General features: G+C 34.7%; 1 protein-coding gene across 2 annotated transcripts in view; it reads right to left on the bottom strand.

Moving 5' to 3' along the window:
* Positions 1–20,558, bottom strand: part of DIAPH3 (diaphanous related formin 3) — a 424,348-nt gene that overhangs the window by 269,138 nt on the left and 134,652 nt on the right. For both annotated transcript variants that reach the window (XM_081128431.1, XM_081128432.1), the window contains 5 exons: positions 17,516–17,634; positions 13,187–13,251; positions 7,573–7,677; positions 3,525–3,797; positions 2,833–2,947 (listed from right to left, as the gene is read on the bottom strand). In XM_081128431.1, coding sequence (XP_080984557.1) covers positions 2,833–2,947; positions 3,525–3,797; positions 7,573–7,677; positions 13,187–13,251; positions 17,516–17,634 — 677 coding nt within the window. The remainder of the gene's footprint in view (positions 1–2,832; positions 2,948–3,524; positions 3,798–7,572; positions 7,678–13,186; positions 13,252–17,515; positions 17,635–20,558) is intronic.

The raw sequence follows: 20,558 nt of genomic DNA, 5'->3' as shown, positions 1-20,558 counted from the left end.
AACAGTCTTGGTTCTTCTTTTTAATCCTCACTGAGAATATGTTTTTATTGATTTTAAGAGAGAGAGGAAGGGGGGGAGAGAGAGAAACATTGACTGACTGCCTTCCGTATGCACCCCGACCAGGGATCGAACCAGCAACCTTTTGGTGCACATGACGATGCTCCAACCGAGCCACCTGGCCAGGGCTGCCTTCTTTTTTAAACAAAATAAATGTATACCCCCTTTGCCCACCAACTCCCCACCCCACTGCCAATCCCAATCCGTAAGACCGGTTTGTTTGTATTTTTAGACTCCGCGTATAAGAGAGATAACATTATTTCATTTAGCATAATGCCCTTCGAGGTCCATCCATGTTGTCACAAATGCCCCGAATCTTGGTCAAAAGAGTTACTGCGAAATAAAACAGATGCACCAATAGCTGTAAAAACCCACTAGTCATTGGTAATCCGAATCTTCTGTCCTTCCCTACCAAGTTGTGAAGCAAACCTATGATGAAAATCAACCAGTAGCCAATGCCTCTACGGAATAGAGAGCAACTCTATTTCTACCTTGTCTAGCTTTAATTTTGAGTTCTGCAGAAATTACAAAATTGATTCAAACAAAGTAGCCTTTGGATACATGGGGGACTGGTTAGCATTTGGACCTAATGCCTCAGTGCCCAAGCCATGAATGAAGACCATAATAAGCCACCTACCTGTCCACTCCACCAGTCCTTGCTTTCCAGACACCTTTCTCCTGCCTTCCCTTATGATCTTGCTAGGAAATATCTACACGATATCCTGCTTTTCTTAAAGCAGCAATAAATCACCTTTTCCAAAAAATAATTAACTAAAGTCATTCCTAAATTAAGCACTCTCAATTCAGGCTCCTCAAATAATGCTTACTAGAAACTATTCTTTAAAATCCAGACCAAAAAATAGTGACCTTCGCAGCTCATCTCCTGTTGGCATTGTGAAATGTTAGCACTGCCCAGGATTACAACCCTGGACTTCCCCATCTTTTCTGTTCACCATGGAAATACCATCCACAGTCTCAGAAAAGAGAAGATAGCATTTAAAGTGAGAAAATAGAGTCACAGGCCTCTGCCAGCCTCTAAGTCAAATGAAAGAGAGATACAGGGCAGAGGGGACAGCATGTACAAAGGCAGAGAGGAGTGCAAGTACCTATATCCAGAAAATGCTCATCACTGCCTCACCTTAACCTTTACTAGTGTCAGACAGAGCAAATACATTGGTTTTTTTTCCAACCTTGAATCTCAAGGCTAAAGTTAGATGACTTAAGAATTTTTTAAAGGTCCAATTATTTCATTTAGGGCTAACACTACAGCTAAATTAAAGACATGCTAACAAGTTTCCCTTTTGAGCCTCATTAATTAAGAAAGTAATCAGAAGAAAGATAGGGGAAAAAGAGAGTAGCTGGATGGCAGTATTACTTAAATAGCTTTTAGGTACCTGCATTTGCACCTACTAGGATAGCAAAGGGAAAACTAATCAATTCCAGATTATGAAATCTGAAATCCTGAAGTGTTTTACATGTAAATACACATTTTAACTGCCATATATTTTCCTTGATTGCCTAAAGAGTACACTAATGTTATTCAAAGAAAATTTGATTCTCCATAATCAAAAGGTAAATTAAGATCTGCTTACTTCACAAGATTTCCTAGGATAAGCTTGCTAAAAATTCTCCGATTTCAAAGATCAAAATGTATCATTTTTACTATTTTGGTCAACATCAACGGTGCTCAAAAACATCTGCTAAAGACTTTGGATTTACCACACATTTAAGAAAGCTACCTTAATTTACACCTTTTAGTGTATCTAACAATTATTTTTTTAAAAGAGTTTTTAATTTACATTTATACTTTTAAAAGCATTTCAAAGGAATGCAAGTTATTTTTTTTTATCAGCCAACATCCCTTGTTGCTGTGATGATCAAGTTAAAACAGAAATAGAAAACATCTAGCACGGTGCCTCGTACACAGTAGGCATTTCAAGAAATCAAGCCTTCCCATCTCCATTCAGTACAATCGTTCCACTCCAGCTCTCTCTGGGCTCAATGAGCCCAGAGATATAAGTAACATATGTCTATGGGTTTCTTTTTGAAAATTAAAGGTAATTACTGATCTAAGACCTAATAGGTGTTATATAATACTTAAAAATTAACTTAACAGTATAACTGGGTATCAGCTCTGAAACAAGTGGTGTTGGCCCATGAGACTGGATAAAATAAATTCAATTTTCAGACAAGAATAATATCTAAATATAATTGCTGTTGTTTTTAAATCACACTGAACAAAAGATATAACAAAACAATTTGAAAAATTCCATTACTTTTCATGAAAAGATCTTATAGACTACTCATATACTTCTGTTTCACATTAACTTTCAAGACATTCTTTAAAAATTGATATTTCTTTTTCATGTGACTCATACTAATTAAATTATGTGACAGTCACTGTAATGATAAATATTAAAATCTGACTAGAAGAAGGCTCACATTTTGGTTTTGTTTTTACTATTCCTCATGACCAAAGAATTCTTATGCCAAAAGTCTCTCTGAAAATACCCTCCTTTATGAAAGTCTAATTTAGAACATCTTCAAAACAGCTATCATATAGAAAATTTAAGTTTTGTATTTATCATTTGCATGTTAAAAATTGCTCATTAAATACTCTAATAAAATTTTCTTTTTAAACATTTATTAAATCATTTACCTATTAATATAATAAAAATATATATAACACTCTTAAAATAATGCTTTCTGGTAGTTAATATATAAAAAGTGGCAGTGTTAAAATATTAAAATAAATAATCAAGATAATAAACTTACCTTTTTGTTGGCAACAAAATGTATTCTCAAGCTTACAAAGCAAATCCACATTTTCATACTTATTTTCATTTGCTTTTATCCAGAAACAGTTTTCAGTCATTTCATGAGGTCTGATCTGCAATCAGAGAGAAGGCTGATTCATAAATAGTTGGGTGTTTCATCTGTCCCAGCCCAATCATTACATTCAGACCCAGCGTCCCATAGCTGCCAGCCAATGTTTATGAAGTAATCCCCGTAAGATTTTTCTCCAGTGTTCAGTGAAATATGAGTTGTTTAGGAAGTTAAGCTTTTATTAGAGAAAAAGTTGGGGGGACTAAAGCTGAATGAAATGAAGTTTGTTTCTTCTCAATTACATTTCTCAGAGTCTTTAATAATGCTCATGTGCACTATGATTCTTCAAGTGCAGGATACATTACCCAGCATTTCCCAAGATTATGTGACCAACTAACATCAACTCCCACCAAATTTATAAACCAGAAATCCATAGTCAAGAGCAAAGGACTTTATCTCAACACTAAAAAAGCAAAGCAAAACAAAAAACAAAGGCTGTTTATTTAAAATCACTTTTAACAGGGTTCCTACTAGAAATTATATGTGAGTAAAAACAAAACTAAATTGTAATTTAGGTAACAGGTGTTTTTTTTCCATTTCTTTCTTTCTTTCTTTCTTTATTTATTTATTTATTTATTTACCTTTAACCAGTTCAATCTTCTCATGCTGATTTCAGGTTTAAATTCTTTCTTTGGTTTTAACCCAAATGGCAGGGTAGGTGGAAGAGGGTTTCCTCCACTGAGAATTCCCAGGGGTGGTGGTGGAGGCACAGGACCACCAAATGGCAGGGGCATTCCTGGAAGTGGAGGGGGTGGTGGAGGGGGTGGTGGTGGGGGGGGAGGAAGCAGTGCTGGGTGCCCAATTCCATTTTCTTTTGACTGGGGCAAAGAAGTATCAGCTGGCAAGGCACCAAACTAGAGAGAAAATAAAATAAGGAACATGACTAAGAACACTCTACAGAACCTGTAAAAGTACACTTTCCTTAAAAATAGTACACTAAATGCATAACCCCCTGGATACTGACAATAGTATGGGGAAGGCCTGGCTGTGGGTTGGATGTGGGGTGGATGCAGGAAGGAGGGGATCAATGGGGGGAAAGAGAAGGAACATCTGTAATACTTTCAACAATAAAGATACATTAAAAAAAATAATAATGTATTATTGCCTGGCCAGAGTATGTCAGTTGATTGAGCATCCTCTTGTGCAATGAAGGGTTGCCAGTTCAATTCCCAGTCAGGGCACATGCCTGGGTTGCGGGTTTGATCTCTGGTAGGGACATGTACAGAAGGCAACTGATCAAAGTTTCTCTCTTACATGGATGTTTTTCTTTCTTTCCCTTTTTCTCTTTCTCTTTTTCTCTTTCTCTTTCTCTCTCTCTCTTCCGAAGCATGTCCTCAGGTGAGGATTAAAATAATAATTTATTATTTTGAAACAAAAATAAGTGACTATCAGTAATTTCATGTGGTTTAACCTAAAAATTCCAGAGAAGTTTATTCCCAGTGTAAGAATGTAATTATAGCTTTTGTTTTCGGAACAGTGTAATTGAAAGAAATGTTATTCCCCATATTCAGGTAGTAATGACCATCTAGGTAGAGATGTCCAGGAGGGAAATGGGTATATGGATCTAAATATTTGAAAATCAGCAGTTTCTTGATGGTTGAAGCCATGGAAGTAGAAAAGTTCACCTAGAGCTCTACAGAGTACGTAACATGGGAAAATTTCTATGTACAGAATTATATACAACACTAGTGTTTAAATAAGAAAAAAAAATCCAGAAAGACTTAACTAGTATTGCCACATGTCTTTGCCCTTGAGGAAAAAAAATACAAAATCTTTAGTAGGACCTCCAAAGACATGCCATCATCTGGAAGAGCTCAAGTGGCCTTCATATACAATTCTGCATATATGCCAGCCGCATTTCAATTTCAGGGCCCTAGCATACATTACTCCCTCCACCTGGAACATCCTCTTTGCCTGGCCATCTCCTACTTTCAAGCTTAGCAACCATATCCCTTCCTCAGGAAAGCCTTACCTCACCACTCATTTCACACTGACAGCACCCTCTACTTCTCCTTGATAGCTGTTATCAAAAACATGTTTCATAACTATTTAAGGAATCATTAGCATTTATTTCTCTGATAGATTATAAGTCTACAAGGCAAGTTACTATGCCTGTATAACTACTCTTTCCCCAGCATCTAATGTTGTGACTGGCAATGACAGCCTTTGAAGAAATATGTGCAGGATAAATGAATTAAAGACAAGAAGAGTCAAGCACAGGGTCATGAATCAAAAGTGAAGAGAGTGACCCCCAACCCCCAAAAAAGGCTATTCTATAGCATCAAATGTCACAGAGAAGCAAGATAAAATGAGGAGTGAAAAAAACACAAACATGTCCACTGGTCACTTTTGTCCTTATGTTTCCATGGCATGGTAAGAATTTAATAGACACATTTTGATTGTCATAAAGAAGATCTGGGTTCATAAATAATTTTTTGTGATATGATTATTTTCCTAAAATTACTAACTTCAATCCTGAGCCACACATATACATACATACAAACCACCTTGCAAATGGTACAAATTTAATAAATGTTAATAAATCATTTAAAAAGTTTTATGGCACAGTTATAACAGAGAGATCATGTACAGAAGACTGAAACTGACATATGAGATCAGCACAAAGAAAAAGTGTCATAAAAATTAAAACCACAAATCAAAGAATATGCCTTATCAGAAGATGAACTATAAAGAAACACTTTAGTGTTACACTGGGCTGTTGGGATATTGGATAGTACTTACTGCCCTTTGAATGTTAATGTATGTATACTATACTGGCATTCAATATACACCTTGTAGTTAACTATTAACATCTTAAAACAAAGATATGGTTGAATTTCTGCTCTAGACTAGCTCACTTGATAGTATGATTGACTTGAATATTTTGTTCATGAGGCCAGACACTGTGATTATCTTTCTCACCATTATATTTCCAATATCTAAAAATGCTTGGTTGTTCAGTGACTAAATGAATGAAATAAAAATACTAGAACATATTTTATTCAAAAGCTTCATAATCAGCATAGCTTTTATCAAAGTGAAGTATCTTAAGACAAAAATGCATCAATTTCACGAGAAACACACACTAATCCAAAGAAAGAATTAGTCAATTGTTCTTCAAAAGTGAATATCGTAGCCAACGTTAAGTCCCTAATTTCAGGTGTCATCATTGCCCAAAATTTTATACGACATAGGATTTAATCTGTTTCAAAATGCAAATTTATTCCCATTTTATATGAAAGCACATGCAGCAATAACATATGCAAAGATGGTGAATATGTTTTTTATAAACTGGGATTTTCTAAATTTAGAGTACATTTATAAGTAATCCTTCAACTGGGAGAAAATGAAAAGGAAAGAAAGTCTTTAAATTTATATTAGCCCAGACCAGGAAAAACTAGTCATAAATATTTAAGCCATTGTCTATAACTCTACCTGACATATAAAACACAATCAAATGTTCCTTTTAATATGAGAGACAAGGAGCCACCCAGGAAACAACAGAAAGTTCAATGAACTGTTGTCCTTTCTTTTTGTGCACTAAAGAAAAAAAGATAATTGAGAATAATTTATTTGTAGATAGCAGCTTTTAATTTTTTTTAATCCTCACCCAAGGATATGCTGACTGATTTTGAGAGAGAGAGGAAGGGGCGGAGAGGAACATGGTTCTGAGAGAGAAACATCAATCAGATGCCTGCCTCCCATACACGCCCTGACTGGAGTCAAACCTGAAACCTTATGGTATACAAGATGACACTCCGACCAACTAAGAGACAGCTCTCCCTCGGGGAATCTTCAGGCAGCCTCTGTAACAAAACCATCCACTAATATTTAAAAAAAAAAAAAAAATTTGCCAATAATATAGGAAGTAGTATACCAATATACAAAATATATCTGAGACTATTTTAACAAACCATAAGTTAGGATAAAAGGAAAATGATAATAATTGCTCATCATCCTATATATAAATCTACAAAAAGAAATTTATCTATGAATATTCTACCTCCCTACCTTCATCCATTTAAAATAGGTAGATGATGTATTTCTTGCTATATAAAATGTTTTATGTGTAGAGGGTGTGTGTGAGCTATCTGCTTCATAATCCAGATTTGCTCTCTTTTTATTTTTTGTCATGTTTTAAATCTGTTTACTTTTGGAAATTGAAAAATTATCAGAAAATGTTCTCATTCAGCTAGAGGTTATCTTTCATTGCAAGGTAACCATAGGCTGAAGGTTTTGAAAAATAAATAACTTGAGCAATAATTTCCTGTAGTAGGATAAAGATCAGTGATGAATGACAAATCCAAGATGAAAAGACTTTCTTACCCTTCATGCTTAATTGCTTAGGAAACGTGACATTACGAACAAAACCCAAACGAAACATAAGGAAGCAGATTGGTGAGTAAAAATTTACAGACATTCTTAAAAATGCAGACTGAAAAAAAGTGGCAAAGTAAGTTTTAAAAAAAAATAAACATAGCAGAATAGACATACATATGAATAATACTATGAAAACATGCAAGTGAAATTAAAGTTTAAACATTTTGATACTATGAAGATATGGCATGGCCTTTGCTCCCCTGATGAGCTTTCAATACTCAAATTCACTCCGGATAGGTGGTATTTTACCTGAGATTTAAAAGCTTGTAACTCTGCTTGAAGCTCATTAATCTTTGCCTCTTTTTTCTGCAATTGAGCTTGAGTTTCCTGGTGGTCAGTAAACTCTTTCTCAAACTGAAAAGAAAAAAAATAATAAGAGAAAGAGACATAGAAATGAAAAGCGCTACTTACAGAGAAATATGACTCTAATCATCTGCAGCAGAACATAAACTTTTATGAAAGGAATGGTAGATTTTTGTGAAGTCACCCACAGCCTTTCTCAAAGTCCCACCAAAATCATTTGCAAGGGAGCAGACAAAGCCAAAGACGGACCTATGACCTTCCTCTCTCAGCAGAGGAGACTGGCCCACAGTTATCCGCAACCCTGGCATTTTTCTTAAAAGTCCCGAAATATCACAGCGACTTTGTGTAAAATAATAGAGAGCAAAGCATTGTACTGAGTTCCCTGACCCCTACCTACAAAAATGTATACTTGAAATTTACCTGAAGTTTATCAGTATGATTTAAAAGAATTCCATTTTATTATTTTTTATTAATAAATAACTATTATATAAATGTACCAATTACTTCGTTTTTTCTTACAACATCAGGAGATTTAAGGACCCTGATGTAGGCTCTAACATTCAACAATTTAAGAGAATAAAGTCTGCTTTATTTATCATTAATCTGTTGGAGATAAATCTTTGGGAGATTAAGGAAATTAATCTTTCCAAGTCCCTAGTGGGAGGAAGGTAAAGGGTAAAATTTGGTGAACCAAATGAGTTTTTAAATTTATATAGCCACTCATCACAAGTTCCCATCTTACTATCATTATGACTGAAAACCTCTCCTAACAGAGGTGAATTTAAAAAGAGTGTGGTCTCGTAAGCAGAAACAAGTATTTGACTCTCTTTAAAAAAATAGGGGGGGAAAAATCAATCAGGTAAAAATAATGCAACTAGTTCACAAATGTAGCCTGAAACTTTAAAATATATCAAACCTCAATAAGGAAAATACCAACAATATGGAACTCAACAGTTAACAAAGGGCTGTATGACTCTTACTCAGCCCTTAACACAAAGAGCCAGTTACTAGTCTCTCAGACAGCTAGTAAGTAAAAGATGTGAGACTGAAAGCCAGACTCTGTCTTTAAAGTCAGTTATTTAGATGAAACCACAATTTAAACAATTAAATTTTTTTAAAATATATCTTTATTGATTTCAGAGAGAGGAAGGGAGAGGGAGAGAGGGAGAGGGGGAGAGAGAGAGAGAGAAAGAGAAACATCAATGATGAGAGAGAGTCATTGATCGGCTGCCTCCTGCACTCCCCCTGCTGGGGATCAAGCCTGCAACACGGGCATGTGCCCTGACCCGGAATCGAACCGCGATCTCCTGGATCTTAGGTCAATGCTCAACCACTGAGCCACGCCCGGCCGGGCAACAATTAATTTTAAATAATGCTTTACAGCTCTTTAATAGACTTTATTTTCAGAGCAGTTTTAGGTTCACCACAAAATTAGGTAAAAGTTTCAGAATGTCCCATATTCCCCCTGTCGCCATATACATATTGTCTCCCCCATGTTTTACAGTTAAAATAAGCATTTTTGCATTTTATCTCAAAAACAACTATGAAATGAGAAATATTATTACAATTCTTATTACAGGCTAGAAAGGTAAATCTCAGACTCATGATCCTCTTACTCTAAATCTTGATAACAGAAAGTACTAGAAAAAAAATCCAAGTACCTTTTACCTCTCCTACTACTAAGGCTACTCCAAACCCCTCCTACCATTAACAATTTTAAAAAGATACTAATCTTGCCCTGGCTGGTGTGGCTCAACTGGTTAGAGCATCATCCTATGCACCGAAGCATCTGGGGTTCTATTCCTGGTCAGGACACATACCCAGGTTGTGGGTTTGATCCCCAGTCAGGGTTTGTACAGAACACAACCGATTGATGTTTTTTTTTCTCTCTCTCCCCACTTCCTCCCTCTCTCTAGAATCAATGAAAAACATATCCTTGGGTGAGGACTGGAAAAAAAAAAGTTACTAATCTTAACCTAGTAACCTAATGTCCAAACCAAAGCATGATTGGATCTCAGAGGATAACCCTCTTATCCCCCACGGACTCCCCAGGAACTGGCTAAGTCAACTGTCCTCATGCCTTTGTTGCACTGTGAACTTCTCTATCCTTCTGTTCTTTGACTTACCCCATGTCACCTAACTGTAATCTTATTTTTGCTTTAAAGCCAACTTCTTTAAAGAGTGTTCCTACTCCCTACTCACTTTTCTGACCTGTTGACCTTCATTCACTTCATTATCCACTACAACTTAGTTATCATTCTTTCACTCTAAAAACCACTGCTTACCACATTTCAAATCAACCCAGACTTCTCCCAGCCTCACCTTACTTGACTTCTCTAGAGCTGTGCTAAAGGGAAGCCACTAGCCACCGGTGTAAATGTAAATCTAACTAAAACCAAATAAAGTTAAATTTTCAGGTCCTCAGTCACACTAGCCATTTTATAAGGGCACAATAGGCACACCTGGTTGACAGCTGCCATGTCGAACAATATAGATTATAAAATATCATCATCCCTGCTCTAAAGCATAAATACTTACAAACACATCTGTCTCCACAGTCAACCTGCCTTCCCCTTAGGTGCTATTACAACACACTCGTCTGCTCCTACCAATTCTTTATGGGTTCTTAGTCTTCAAGCCAAACCTTTAATGTTGCCATCGTTTTGGACTCTTTTCTCACCCAAGACTAGGTGAGGAACACTTCCTATAAGCTTACACACCACATAGGGTTTTCCTACCATAGCAATTATCACACTGTAATATAAAAATATAAAAATGTAGTATATACCTCAGCAACACTCACCAAGCCAGAAACTCATTAACAGTGAAAATCATTTCTATTTTACTCATCACCTTGCCAAAGCTTTCCATCCATAATTAAACTCAATATATCTTTGTTGAGTGAACTGATGAGCCAATTCCTATCCATTCTTCCTTTGTATGTTGAATAACTAAGTCCTGATCATACATCAAAGCCCTCCAATCTCCCAGCATCAAAACCTCTGAGAAGTCATTTTCTGTAGTCTCCTTTTGATGACTGCTCAATGTTTACTGCTGTGTAGCAAGAAATTTAAAAAATTAAATTCTTGAGAGTAAGAATGAAAACATCTTTTTTACAATATAAATATGTATACTATCATATTTCATAGGCATTAGAATGAGATTCAAAAGAATAAAGGATTTCCCAGGGGAACAAGGACAGGACTATCAAGACAGCCAGCCATAATTAGTACACATGAAGAGTTTAATAAGTTAACATGGCCATACTGAAAGTGTCTGTATTATTTACTAAAGAGAAAATATCTAGATCCTAACCTATAAGAGGATCAAACAAAATATAAACTTCGCTTTAGCATTTTTATAGTATCTATAGTCCAATCACAGTAGCCTTGGGGATAAAATGAGTCTCTATTAAAGACGTCCTTTAAAAAAACTGATGATAGCCTTCTCCAAAAAGAGTTACTAGAGCAGTATTACGCTTACAATATTACACACACAAAATGTCAAGAAACACAGTTAAGGTTGAGGCTCTGCTTAATTTCATTCCCTAGGGTAAATGTATTAGTGCATCTGTATAAGAAGGTTGATAATTCAATATTTCCTACGTACTTTCTGACATTTCTGGTCTTCATTTTTCAAATTTATGCACCAAAATAAAGGATGTGTCTAACAACTATGATAGCTTCCTGCCTAAAGCAAAGTATTTACATGTGTCCTTATAAAGCTATCAGAGAGAAGTTCTTGCTGATATATACAAAATGGTATGGCAGTAGAAATCTTTTATGGAGCAAACAATATTTTCTGAATATACCTAAGACACATAACTTCTAACTAAAAGGAGACAACTAACCTTGGACAAGGTTTTTCTTCTATTTACATTTAAAGCTTACAGTTTTAAAACAATGAATTAAGAAAGTTATCATGTTTAACATCACTCTTATAAACTATATACCTAAAAATTATTAAAAAGCAAATTTATACTATCTGGGATACATCCATATCAAATACTTGAAAGTTTCCTACTACTTTCCCATGAAGAGTAAATATTCTAACTGAGCTTAGAATATAAAATTGGCAGGGTGAGGGGTCACTCAACAGCAGACATCTATCAACTATACCACTTATGACACTTCATTTAAGTGATCCATTGTTTCCCTATTGTATCATATTCACAGCTATAATCATAGCCTGAAACAATAGGCCTGGATATAATATCCTCTTAGTAACTGTGTGGTAAGCCTTAGGATATCTTAGGAGATTTACAAAGTTTTTTGTAACTTAGGCTAACTTAAGAAAAAATGCCTACCATTTGCAGTTATGTTTTATCTTAAAAGTTTATAAAAATATAGTTTTCTCAAGATTCATTCAGGGCGAAATACAATAAAAGTGTAGATTGTTTGTCATGGTGCTTAACACACGGTAAATGTTCATTTAATATATGTTCATCAAGGTGGTAGTCGTAGTAATTATTATTACCTCTCTGATGTAAGAAACCAATCCTATGAATTCAAATCAGAGCAACTACCTAAAATGTGAAGAAAACAACCACACCATCTCCCCAGAAAAGAGAGAAAGACAGAAAGTCTAATAGGTAGGTGCTAAGTAGAGAGAAAAGTACAAAACACCATCTTAAAGAAAAATGAGGAATAGATGTCTGGATGGTTAGCAATGCTACTAGGCTGAACCAAATGAAACTGGCAATATCTGATACTTTTGACCTGTGAAATTGATAATGTTATATGGTTCAACCTGATCTAAAATGAAGCAACTTTTTTTTTTTTTTTTAAATATATCTTTATTGATTTCAGAGAGAGGAAAGGAAAGGGAGAGAAAAAGAGATAGAAACATCAATGATTAGACAGTCACTGATCGGCTGCAGCCCGCAACCCGGGCATGTGCCCTGACCGGGAACCGAACCCTGATCGCCTAGGATCCTAAGTCAACGCTCAACCGCTGAGCCACACCCAGCCAGGCTAAAATGAAGCATCTTTAATCAAAACAAGCAGCAAGAACATAAAATTGGCAGGGTGAGGGGTCAACAGCACAGAAGTTACTTCTAAAATTTTTAGATATAATTTTAATCCTAACTGCCTAAATAATATGATTTCTTAATACACCAATTTTAACATTCTGACTATACATTTTGTTCAATCAGTCATTCAAAAATATTTTTTTAATTCTTAGGCCAGGAATCATTCTAGGAGCTGGGATAGTGAACAAAGCAAACAAAAAATCCTACATCAGATTTACTCTAGAGAAACTGAGACAACACATTCACATGTACACATATAAATACATAATAAATTATGTAACATGTAAGCTGATAAATACAATAAAAGAAAAACAATAAAAGAAAAATAGGGAGGGTCAGGGTTGGGTGTGAGGAGCTAAAATTTTTAAACGTAATTGTCTAATTACAGCCTCCTTGGACGATGACATTTGTGCAAATACCTGAAGGCGGTAAAGAAGAAAGTGGGAATAACAAGCAAAGTCTCTAAGGCAGAAACATACCTACGGTGGTTCCCCAAACAGTCTTGCAAAGTTTGTCAAAGTTACTTACTTTCTTGTAAAATTCTGATGCTTTCTCTTCAGACTCTTCTACTTTCACCTGATCCATGCAAATATCTAAAATTGCAAAGACAGGAAATTTTACATAGCAGTACTCATTATGACTATAAACGTTTAGAAAGAAAAAAAATCATCGAAAAGATTTAGAACACTGCCAGTAATAAAATAAGCATAATGGAGAAACATATTACAATGTTGGAATGAAGAAGAATTTTCTAAGCATAATAAGAAGGCCATAAAACAAAGGGAAAGACAAACCCTACCACAATTTTAAACTTCTATTAGGCAAAAGGAGGAGGAAGTTCAACTATAATACACAATATTCAAAGGTTTCTATCATCAGTTCATAAACATTTTGAAGGACGAAGAGAAGATGATATCCAACACAAAATAGGAAAATGGGCCACAGTAACGACCAGAAAGTTAAGAATAACAAAACTAAAAATGCTAAAACATATGAACAAATATTTTATTTTCCCTAATATGAAAATATAAAATTTTTAATGAGAAATAGCAAAGATTAAATGATCCATAATTCCAAACAGAGGTGGCATAGAGAAACCAACTTGCCAACACAATAGAAGTATAAATTAGAAACTTGACTAATGAATAACTGGGCAGTATATACTAAAATTTAAAATATGAATTTTCTTTCACCCAGCAATCTATTTCTAGCATTTTGTCTTTGAGGAGGAATATTCATTAAAATATTGTTTATGTTAGGCCCTGGCTGCTGTGGTTCAGTTGGTTGGAGCATAGTCCTATGCACCAAAAGGCTGCCAGTTCAATCCCCGGTGGGGGAGAGTACGGGAGGCAACCAAACGATATTTCTCTCCTCCCTCCCTCCCTCCCTCCCTCCCTCCCTCTTCCCTTTCTCCACTCTCTAAAATCAGCAAATCATATCCTCAGGTGAAGTCTGTATACACACACACACACACACACACACATATGTATATATGTATATATATGGAGGGGGAGATAGTTTATGCTACAAAAAACTAAAAATAAATACCCATCAATAATAGATTAATTAAAAAGGCTATAATATATATCCACATGATGGCATCCTATGCAGGTGAAGTGATTTATATGGATTTCCCATAATGTATTTATCACTTTTTCATTTTTCCCATAATGTATGTATCACTTTTTCATTTTTTAATGAAAATAATACATGAACATGGCTGGAAAAAAAAAAAAACACACACATTACAGAAGGGCTTATAATGACAAGTAATAGTGAACCAAATCGTCTGCATTTAAAAGTGAACCCCACTCCCTAAATGCAGCCCCTCAACGACATTTCTGTATTGATTGGGGTGGTTAGTTCCTAAACTCTAAACAAAACATACATATCATTATTTCTTGACTTCTCTATTTAAGACATGATAGATAACTTCCTGCCATAAAAGGAGGAAACTGTTCCCTATTTTGGTAATTTTACTTTCTAAATTGCCTGGCACTGTAGCACTAAGTAAATACTTAAACTTCTGATTCCTGTTACTGCATAAACGGTATCTCTTGATTTTCACTATAATAGGTGAAGTTATCTGTGCCCCATACTTTCCAACATCTGCCTCCCCGACTGTCCAACCTTGTGTCTTCTCTAATCTGCTCACATCCACACTCCCCTGTATTTGTATTGTTCAGTGCCTATAAGTGTATTCTAAACACTTAATATCAATAAACACAATAAATTGTAACTATTAAAATGTTTCACTTCTATAGCCAAACGGCGTTTAAATTATATTTCCTTTCTATGTCCTATATTCAGCAAGAGTTAAATGTCAAAACCACTCATTAAGAAAAAAAATGTTCCTGATGTCCAGGAATAAATTTTCTTTTTAGATACTATTCAAAAATCATTCAATCATTTTGAAATTTTACTTGAAAGCTTGAATTTTATCATTGGTAACAAATTCTATGACTTATTTTCCTTGACGATATAGACACACTTCACTTCATCCTTAAGTGTACACCAAACATTGAAGTCTGAGTAGTCACAGTTTGTATGACAGTCATCCTTTTGGTATAAAAAAAGAGCCAGTTCAGCTCACAGCTCAGTTACACAAGTATGCTCTCATTGTACTCTGAGATGCAGCAGGTGCTTCATGCATACATCTCATTTTATCACCAGAATATTAAAACAATGTGTACTCAAAGCAAATATTTAATAAAATTAATTACTTTTAGGTCTTTATCAAAGATTCTGAAGTAAAAAATGACAGTATCTATTACTTTGTTTTGCTTTACTGAGGTAGAAAACTACAATGGCTAAAAAGCCAGTTTGGTTTCAAATCTAACATTTGAATCTTTAATCCATTTTGAGTTTACTCTTGTTATGGTGTAAGAAGGTGGTCTAGTTTCATTTTTTTTGCACATATCTGTCCAATTTTCCCAATGCCATTTATTCAATAGACTATCTTTACCCCATTGTATGTTTTTTGCCTGTGTTGTCAAATATTGACTATAAAGGAGTGGGCTTATTTCCAGGCTCTCTATTCTGTTCCATTGATCAATGTCTGCTTTTGTGCCAATACAATGCTGTTTTGATTACGATGGCCTTACAGTATAGTCTGATATCAAGTAGTGTGATTCCTCCACCTGTGTTCTTCTTCCTAAAGATTGCTGAGGCTATCTATGTGGTTCCATATAAATTTTTGGAATATTTGGTCTAGTTCTGTGAAATACTCCATTGGTATCTTGATAAAAATTGTGTTGAATTTACAGATTGCTTTAGGTAGTATGGATATTTTAATGTAATTCTTCCTATCCATGAACATGGAAACGCTTCCACTTATTTGTATCTTCTCCAATTTCTTTCTTCAGTTTCTTATAATTTTCTGAGTACAGGTCTTTTACATCCTTGGTTAAATTTATTCCTAGGTATTTTATTTTTGAAGCAATTGTAAATGGAATGGTTTTCTTAGTTTCCCTTTCTCATAGTTCATTATTTGTATATAAAAATGCAACTGATTTCTGGATATTTATTTTGTATCCTGCTACTTAAATGAATTCATTTATGAGTTTTAGTTGTTTTCTTGGTGGAATCTTTAGGGTTGTCTATATTCAGTATCACGTCAACTGCAAATAATCACAGAATGTTAGACTCAAAACCATAAAAATCCTAGCAGACAAAACATAGGCAGTAAAATCTAGGACATTCCTCATAGCAATAATTTTTCTGATACATTGCCTCATGCAAGGGAAGCAAAAAAAAATGAGACTACATCAAACTAAAATATTTTTGCACAACAAAGGAAACCATGAGCAAAATGAAAAGACAACCCACTGAATGGGAGAACATATTCGCCAATGATGTTTCTGATAAGGGCTTGATATACAAAATGTATACAGAATTTATAAAACTCAACACCAAAAAAACAAAGAACCCAATTAAGAAATGGACAAAGGACCTGCCATTTGACCTAAGAATCCAGAAACTCCAATCAGAAAGAATATATGCACCCCTATGTTTACTGCAGTGTTATTTACAATAGCCAAGATTTGGAAGCAGCCTAAATGCCCATCAGTAGATGACTAGATAAAAAAGCCGGTACATTTAGACAATGGAATACTACTCAGCCATAAAAAAGGAGGAAATTCTACGTTTTGCAGCAGCATGGACAGACTTGGAGAGTATTATTCTAAGTGAAATAAGCCAGACAGAGAAATACAAGTACCATATGAATTCAAAATAACAAAGAAAGTAAAGATGGACTCATGGATACAGAGAACAGACTGAGGGCTGTCAGAAGGAAAGGTGTTGGGGGCTGGGTGAGAAGTGTGAAGGGATTAAGCAAAGAAAAAAAGGAAAGATTTGTGGACACAGACAACACCACGGTGATTGCCAGAGGAAAAGGGAGTAGTGGAGGGAGGTAGAAGATAAAAGGGGGATAAATGGTGATGAAAAGAGACTTGACTTGAGGTAGTAAAGACACAATATAGTATACAGATAATGTGTTGTAGAACTGTATACCTGAAACTTATATAATTTTGTTAACCAATATCACCCCAATAAATAAAGAAAAGAAAGAAAAAAAGGGACAGTTTGGTGTCATTGCCTTGCTTCATAAAATGCTAGCAGTTTTACCATTTTACTCATCATTGTGTCACCAAGGCAAATATCAACAGTAAAAAAGACAAATAATGTCTTAATATTATGATGAAAATAGTTTTAACTATTAGAACCCCCAGAAAGAATATTAGGAACCTCAGAAGTCTACAGCCCTCACTAAGAGAATAAATACTCGAGAGCTAATCTGGGGGTAAGAGACAACAAGATAAGATATTTCCATTTAAATAATAGAGGAATACTCACCAACAAACTGACTTAAATCTAAATCTAGTCTTTTTCGATATGTGAAGTCGGGATCCATCCCATCTCTATGTAATACAATCTGAGATACACACTCATCAATTAACTTGAAGTACTGTTGCCTAAACCAAGGAAAAGAATAAGTGAATACTCAATTTATTAGTGCAATTTTACATCAAAACAAAATATTTTGGTAAGCTTGATTTCAAGTTCAACAATTTACTTTGTATAGTTCCAACAGTTGTCATAACAGATTTAACATGAGAGTGACAGTAAATACAATTACTTTATCACTTTCCTTCTAATGATTTTAAGACATCGTATTTTTATAATCTTTTAGCAAATATAGTGTACTTTAAAGACAATTTTCTTATATAAGTCAAAACCTAGACTTAATAGGAAGTAAAGAGAGAATATTACGATAAAGTGATATGTGCTTAAAAGCAGTCCTAAATAAAGATCAACCATACTGAAAGAGCTATCATTTATTTATTTTATAAATATGAACCCAAGAATAAAATTTTTTCTAAAATATTCTCTGAATATTCTTCAAACCATGCAATATGCTACTTTTAGAATGTATGTGGAAGTAAATTAAAAACTGATATGGTAAATTGTATACAATATCAAATAAATAGTTCTTACTCAAAAAAAAAGCTAGAAAAATTTAGTGTAACAATTTTCATTCAAAAATTAAAGTTTAACTAAAATGTGAAATAAGTCAGAGAAAGACAAGTATCACATGATCTCACTCATATGTGGAATCTAATGGAAAAAATAAACTAATAAACAAAATAGATCCAGAGACACAGAAGCATGAAACAGACTGATGAATCAGAGAGAAGGTGGGGGTGGGGTGGGGGGTGGGCATGGAGAGAGATTAACCAAAGAATTTATATGCATATATGCACAACCCAAGGACACAGACAATAGTGTGGTGAAGGCTGTGGGAGGAGGGGGAGGGAGTTAAGGGGGGGGGGGCATATGTAATACTTTCAACAGTAAAGATAAATTTATTTTTTTTAAATATATCTTTATTGATTTCAGAGAGAGGAACAGAGAGGGAGAGAGGGAGATAGAAACATCAATGATGAGAGAGTCACTGATCAAGCCCACAACCGGGCATGTGCCCTGACCAGGAATCGAACCCCGATCACCTGGATCCTAGGTCGATGCTCAACCGCTGAGCCACACCCGGCCGGGCAAGATAAATTTTAAAAAATAAAAATAAATAAAATGCCCAAAAGGGTTCATGTTGTCATTACAGTTCAGTTGACTCATGTGTGTAATAAGCTAAAGAATATCCCTTAAAACACAAGCCAACACATGTGAAAAAAAAGCTAGAATATTTTATGAAAAGCAAAACAAAGTGATAGGGTGGGTACTATTCTAATGAGGTACAGTCCTCCATCCCAAGCCACCCCCTACCCCATAACTTATTTCTTCCCTCCATGACTTTCTGTACACTTTTCCTCTCCAAATCTTTTGTATATGATGACCTCTCTATCCATTTGGGCTTTCTCTCCCTATAAACTATGACCTACTGCCCTTGACCTACTTACCCTACACCTAATAAACCATCCATTATATGTAATAAAATTTACTACAGCTTAACGTTAGCAAAAAGAATAATGCTCATTGTCAGACAAAAATGTTCAAGACAGTTTCTGGGTACAAATCAAAGCAAGAAGGTATTATCAACTTCTTTAAAAAATAGTCTCCCATTCTCTAATGTGTTAGCCATAATCACATTTACATTTAAGGTATATAAATGCACACACATTTATATCTATCACATTTGAAGATTTAAATGGTGCACTCCCATTCCTTTTTACTCATTCAATGCTATCCTAATGCTGTTTTAATAAAAATATTTTAAATTAACACAAGCTACTTACATCATTAAAAAAAAAAAAACATTTCAGTAGCTATTTTCCCTCCCAATTATGAGCTCATTTATAATGTAGTTGAAATTTTGTGCAAAAAATCTTAAAGCGAGGCAATATTAGCAAAGAATAATGTACATCTGACTTCCCGAAATGTAAACTGAAAAAATAATCTCTATGAGTGCTATCAGTTAGTGAATGTCCAAGGAATATGGGAATAATCTTAAGAGATGAACACAAATTGTCATTATTTACTGATAAAAAGCCATATTAGAGGATATTTTAAAATCATATTCACTTTCTCTGCAATATTTTTACAGAATATCAGAAATTATCTCCTATGCACATTCAACTAGCACAGTATTCGGCACATGGTAAGCCACTATGTGTTGCAAAACTGAATTTGATCTTCTACTCCACCTTCCCATTATCTTACTGCATTTGATTTTTCTTGGTTGGCAGGGGCTGCCTTGACATACATTCTCCAATCAAGGTTCATTGCAGCAAAATGTACTAATGTTCCAAATGTGAAAGTGAACAAATACCCTAATTTCCTTACCTGCGAATTCTTTTAAATGAGACTATTTTGTATTCTGAAATCTATTTATTAAAGAACTAAATGAATCATGTTTATTCATATCAATAATAGTTTAAAATGTTCACTAAACAAAATATGTTCCGATAATGGAAGACTTCTGAAAGGTAATATCCACATCCATCTGAGATAGTGATACCAAAAAGAAGGTAAGACCAACAAGATTCATAGAATTGTATACCAAGAGTGAATTTTACTGTATGTAAATAAAAAATGAATGTATGACAAAAAATTTATGTAAACAGACATAATTCTGACTTAATCTTGTTATAAATGTATAACCTCTTTATAAGAACCAAAACAACACAACAAGAAGTAATGAGAATTTTGGATCATCCATCAAGAGGTGGAGCTGTCTGGACTACACCAGCCATAGGAAGAACTCTGCCTTCCCAGCAACCATATTGGAACAAAAACCAAGGACCTGAATGAAGCTTAAAGAGCCAACAAGGAAGCAACATTAGATGCAAATCAAAGAAGTAATATTCAGAAGATGGCCAAAATAGCTAAACTTCTATGCCTCAATAATATCACTTTGGTGCTGCTACAATTTAGTATTTCTCTG

Source organism: Miniopterus schreibersii (assembly GCF_964146895.1).
Source record: "Miniopterus schreibersii genome assembly, chromosome: 2".
In the NCBI taxonomy this organism is placed as follows: domain Eukaryota; kingdom Metazoa; phylum Chordata; class Mammalia; order Chiroptera; family Miniopteridae; genus Miniopterus; species Miniopterus schreibersii.
Note: the sequence above shows the minus strand (reverse complement) of the source record. Positions and strands in the feature narration are given on the sequence as shown.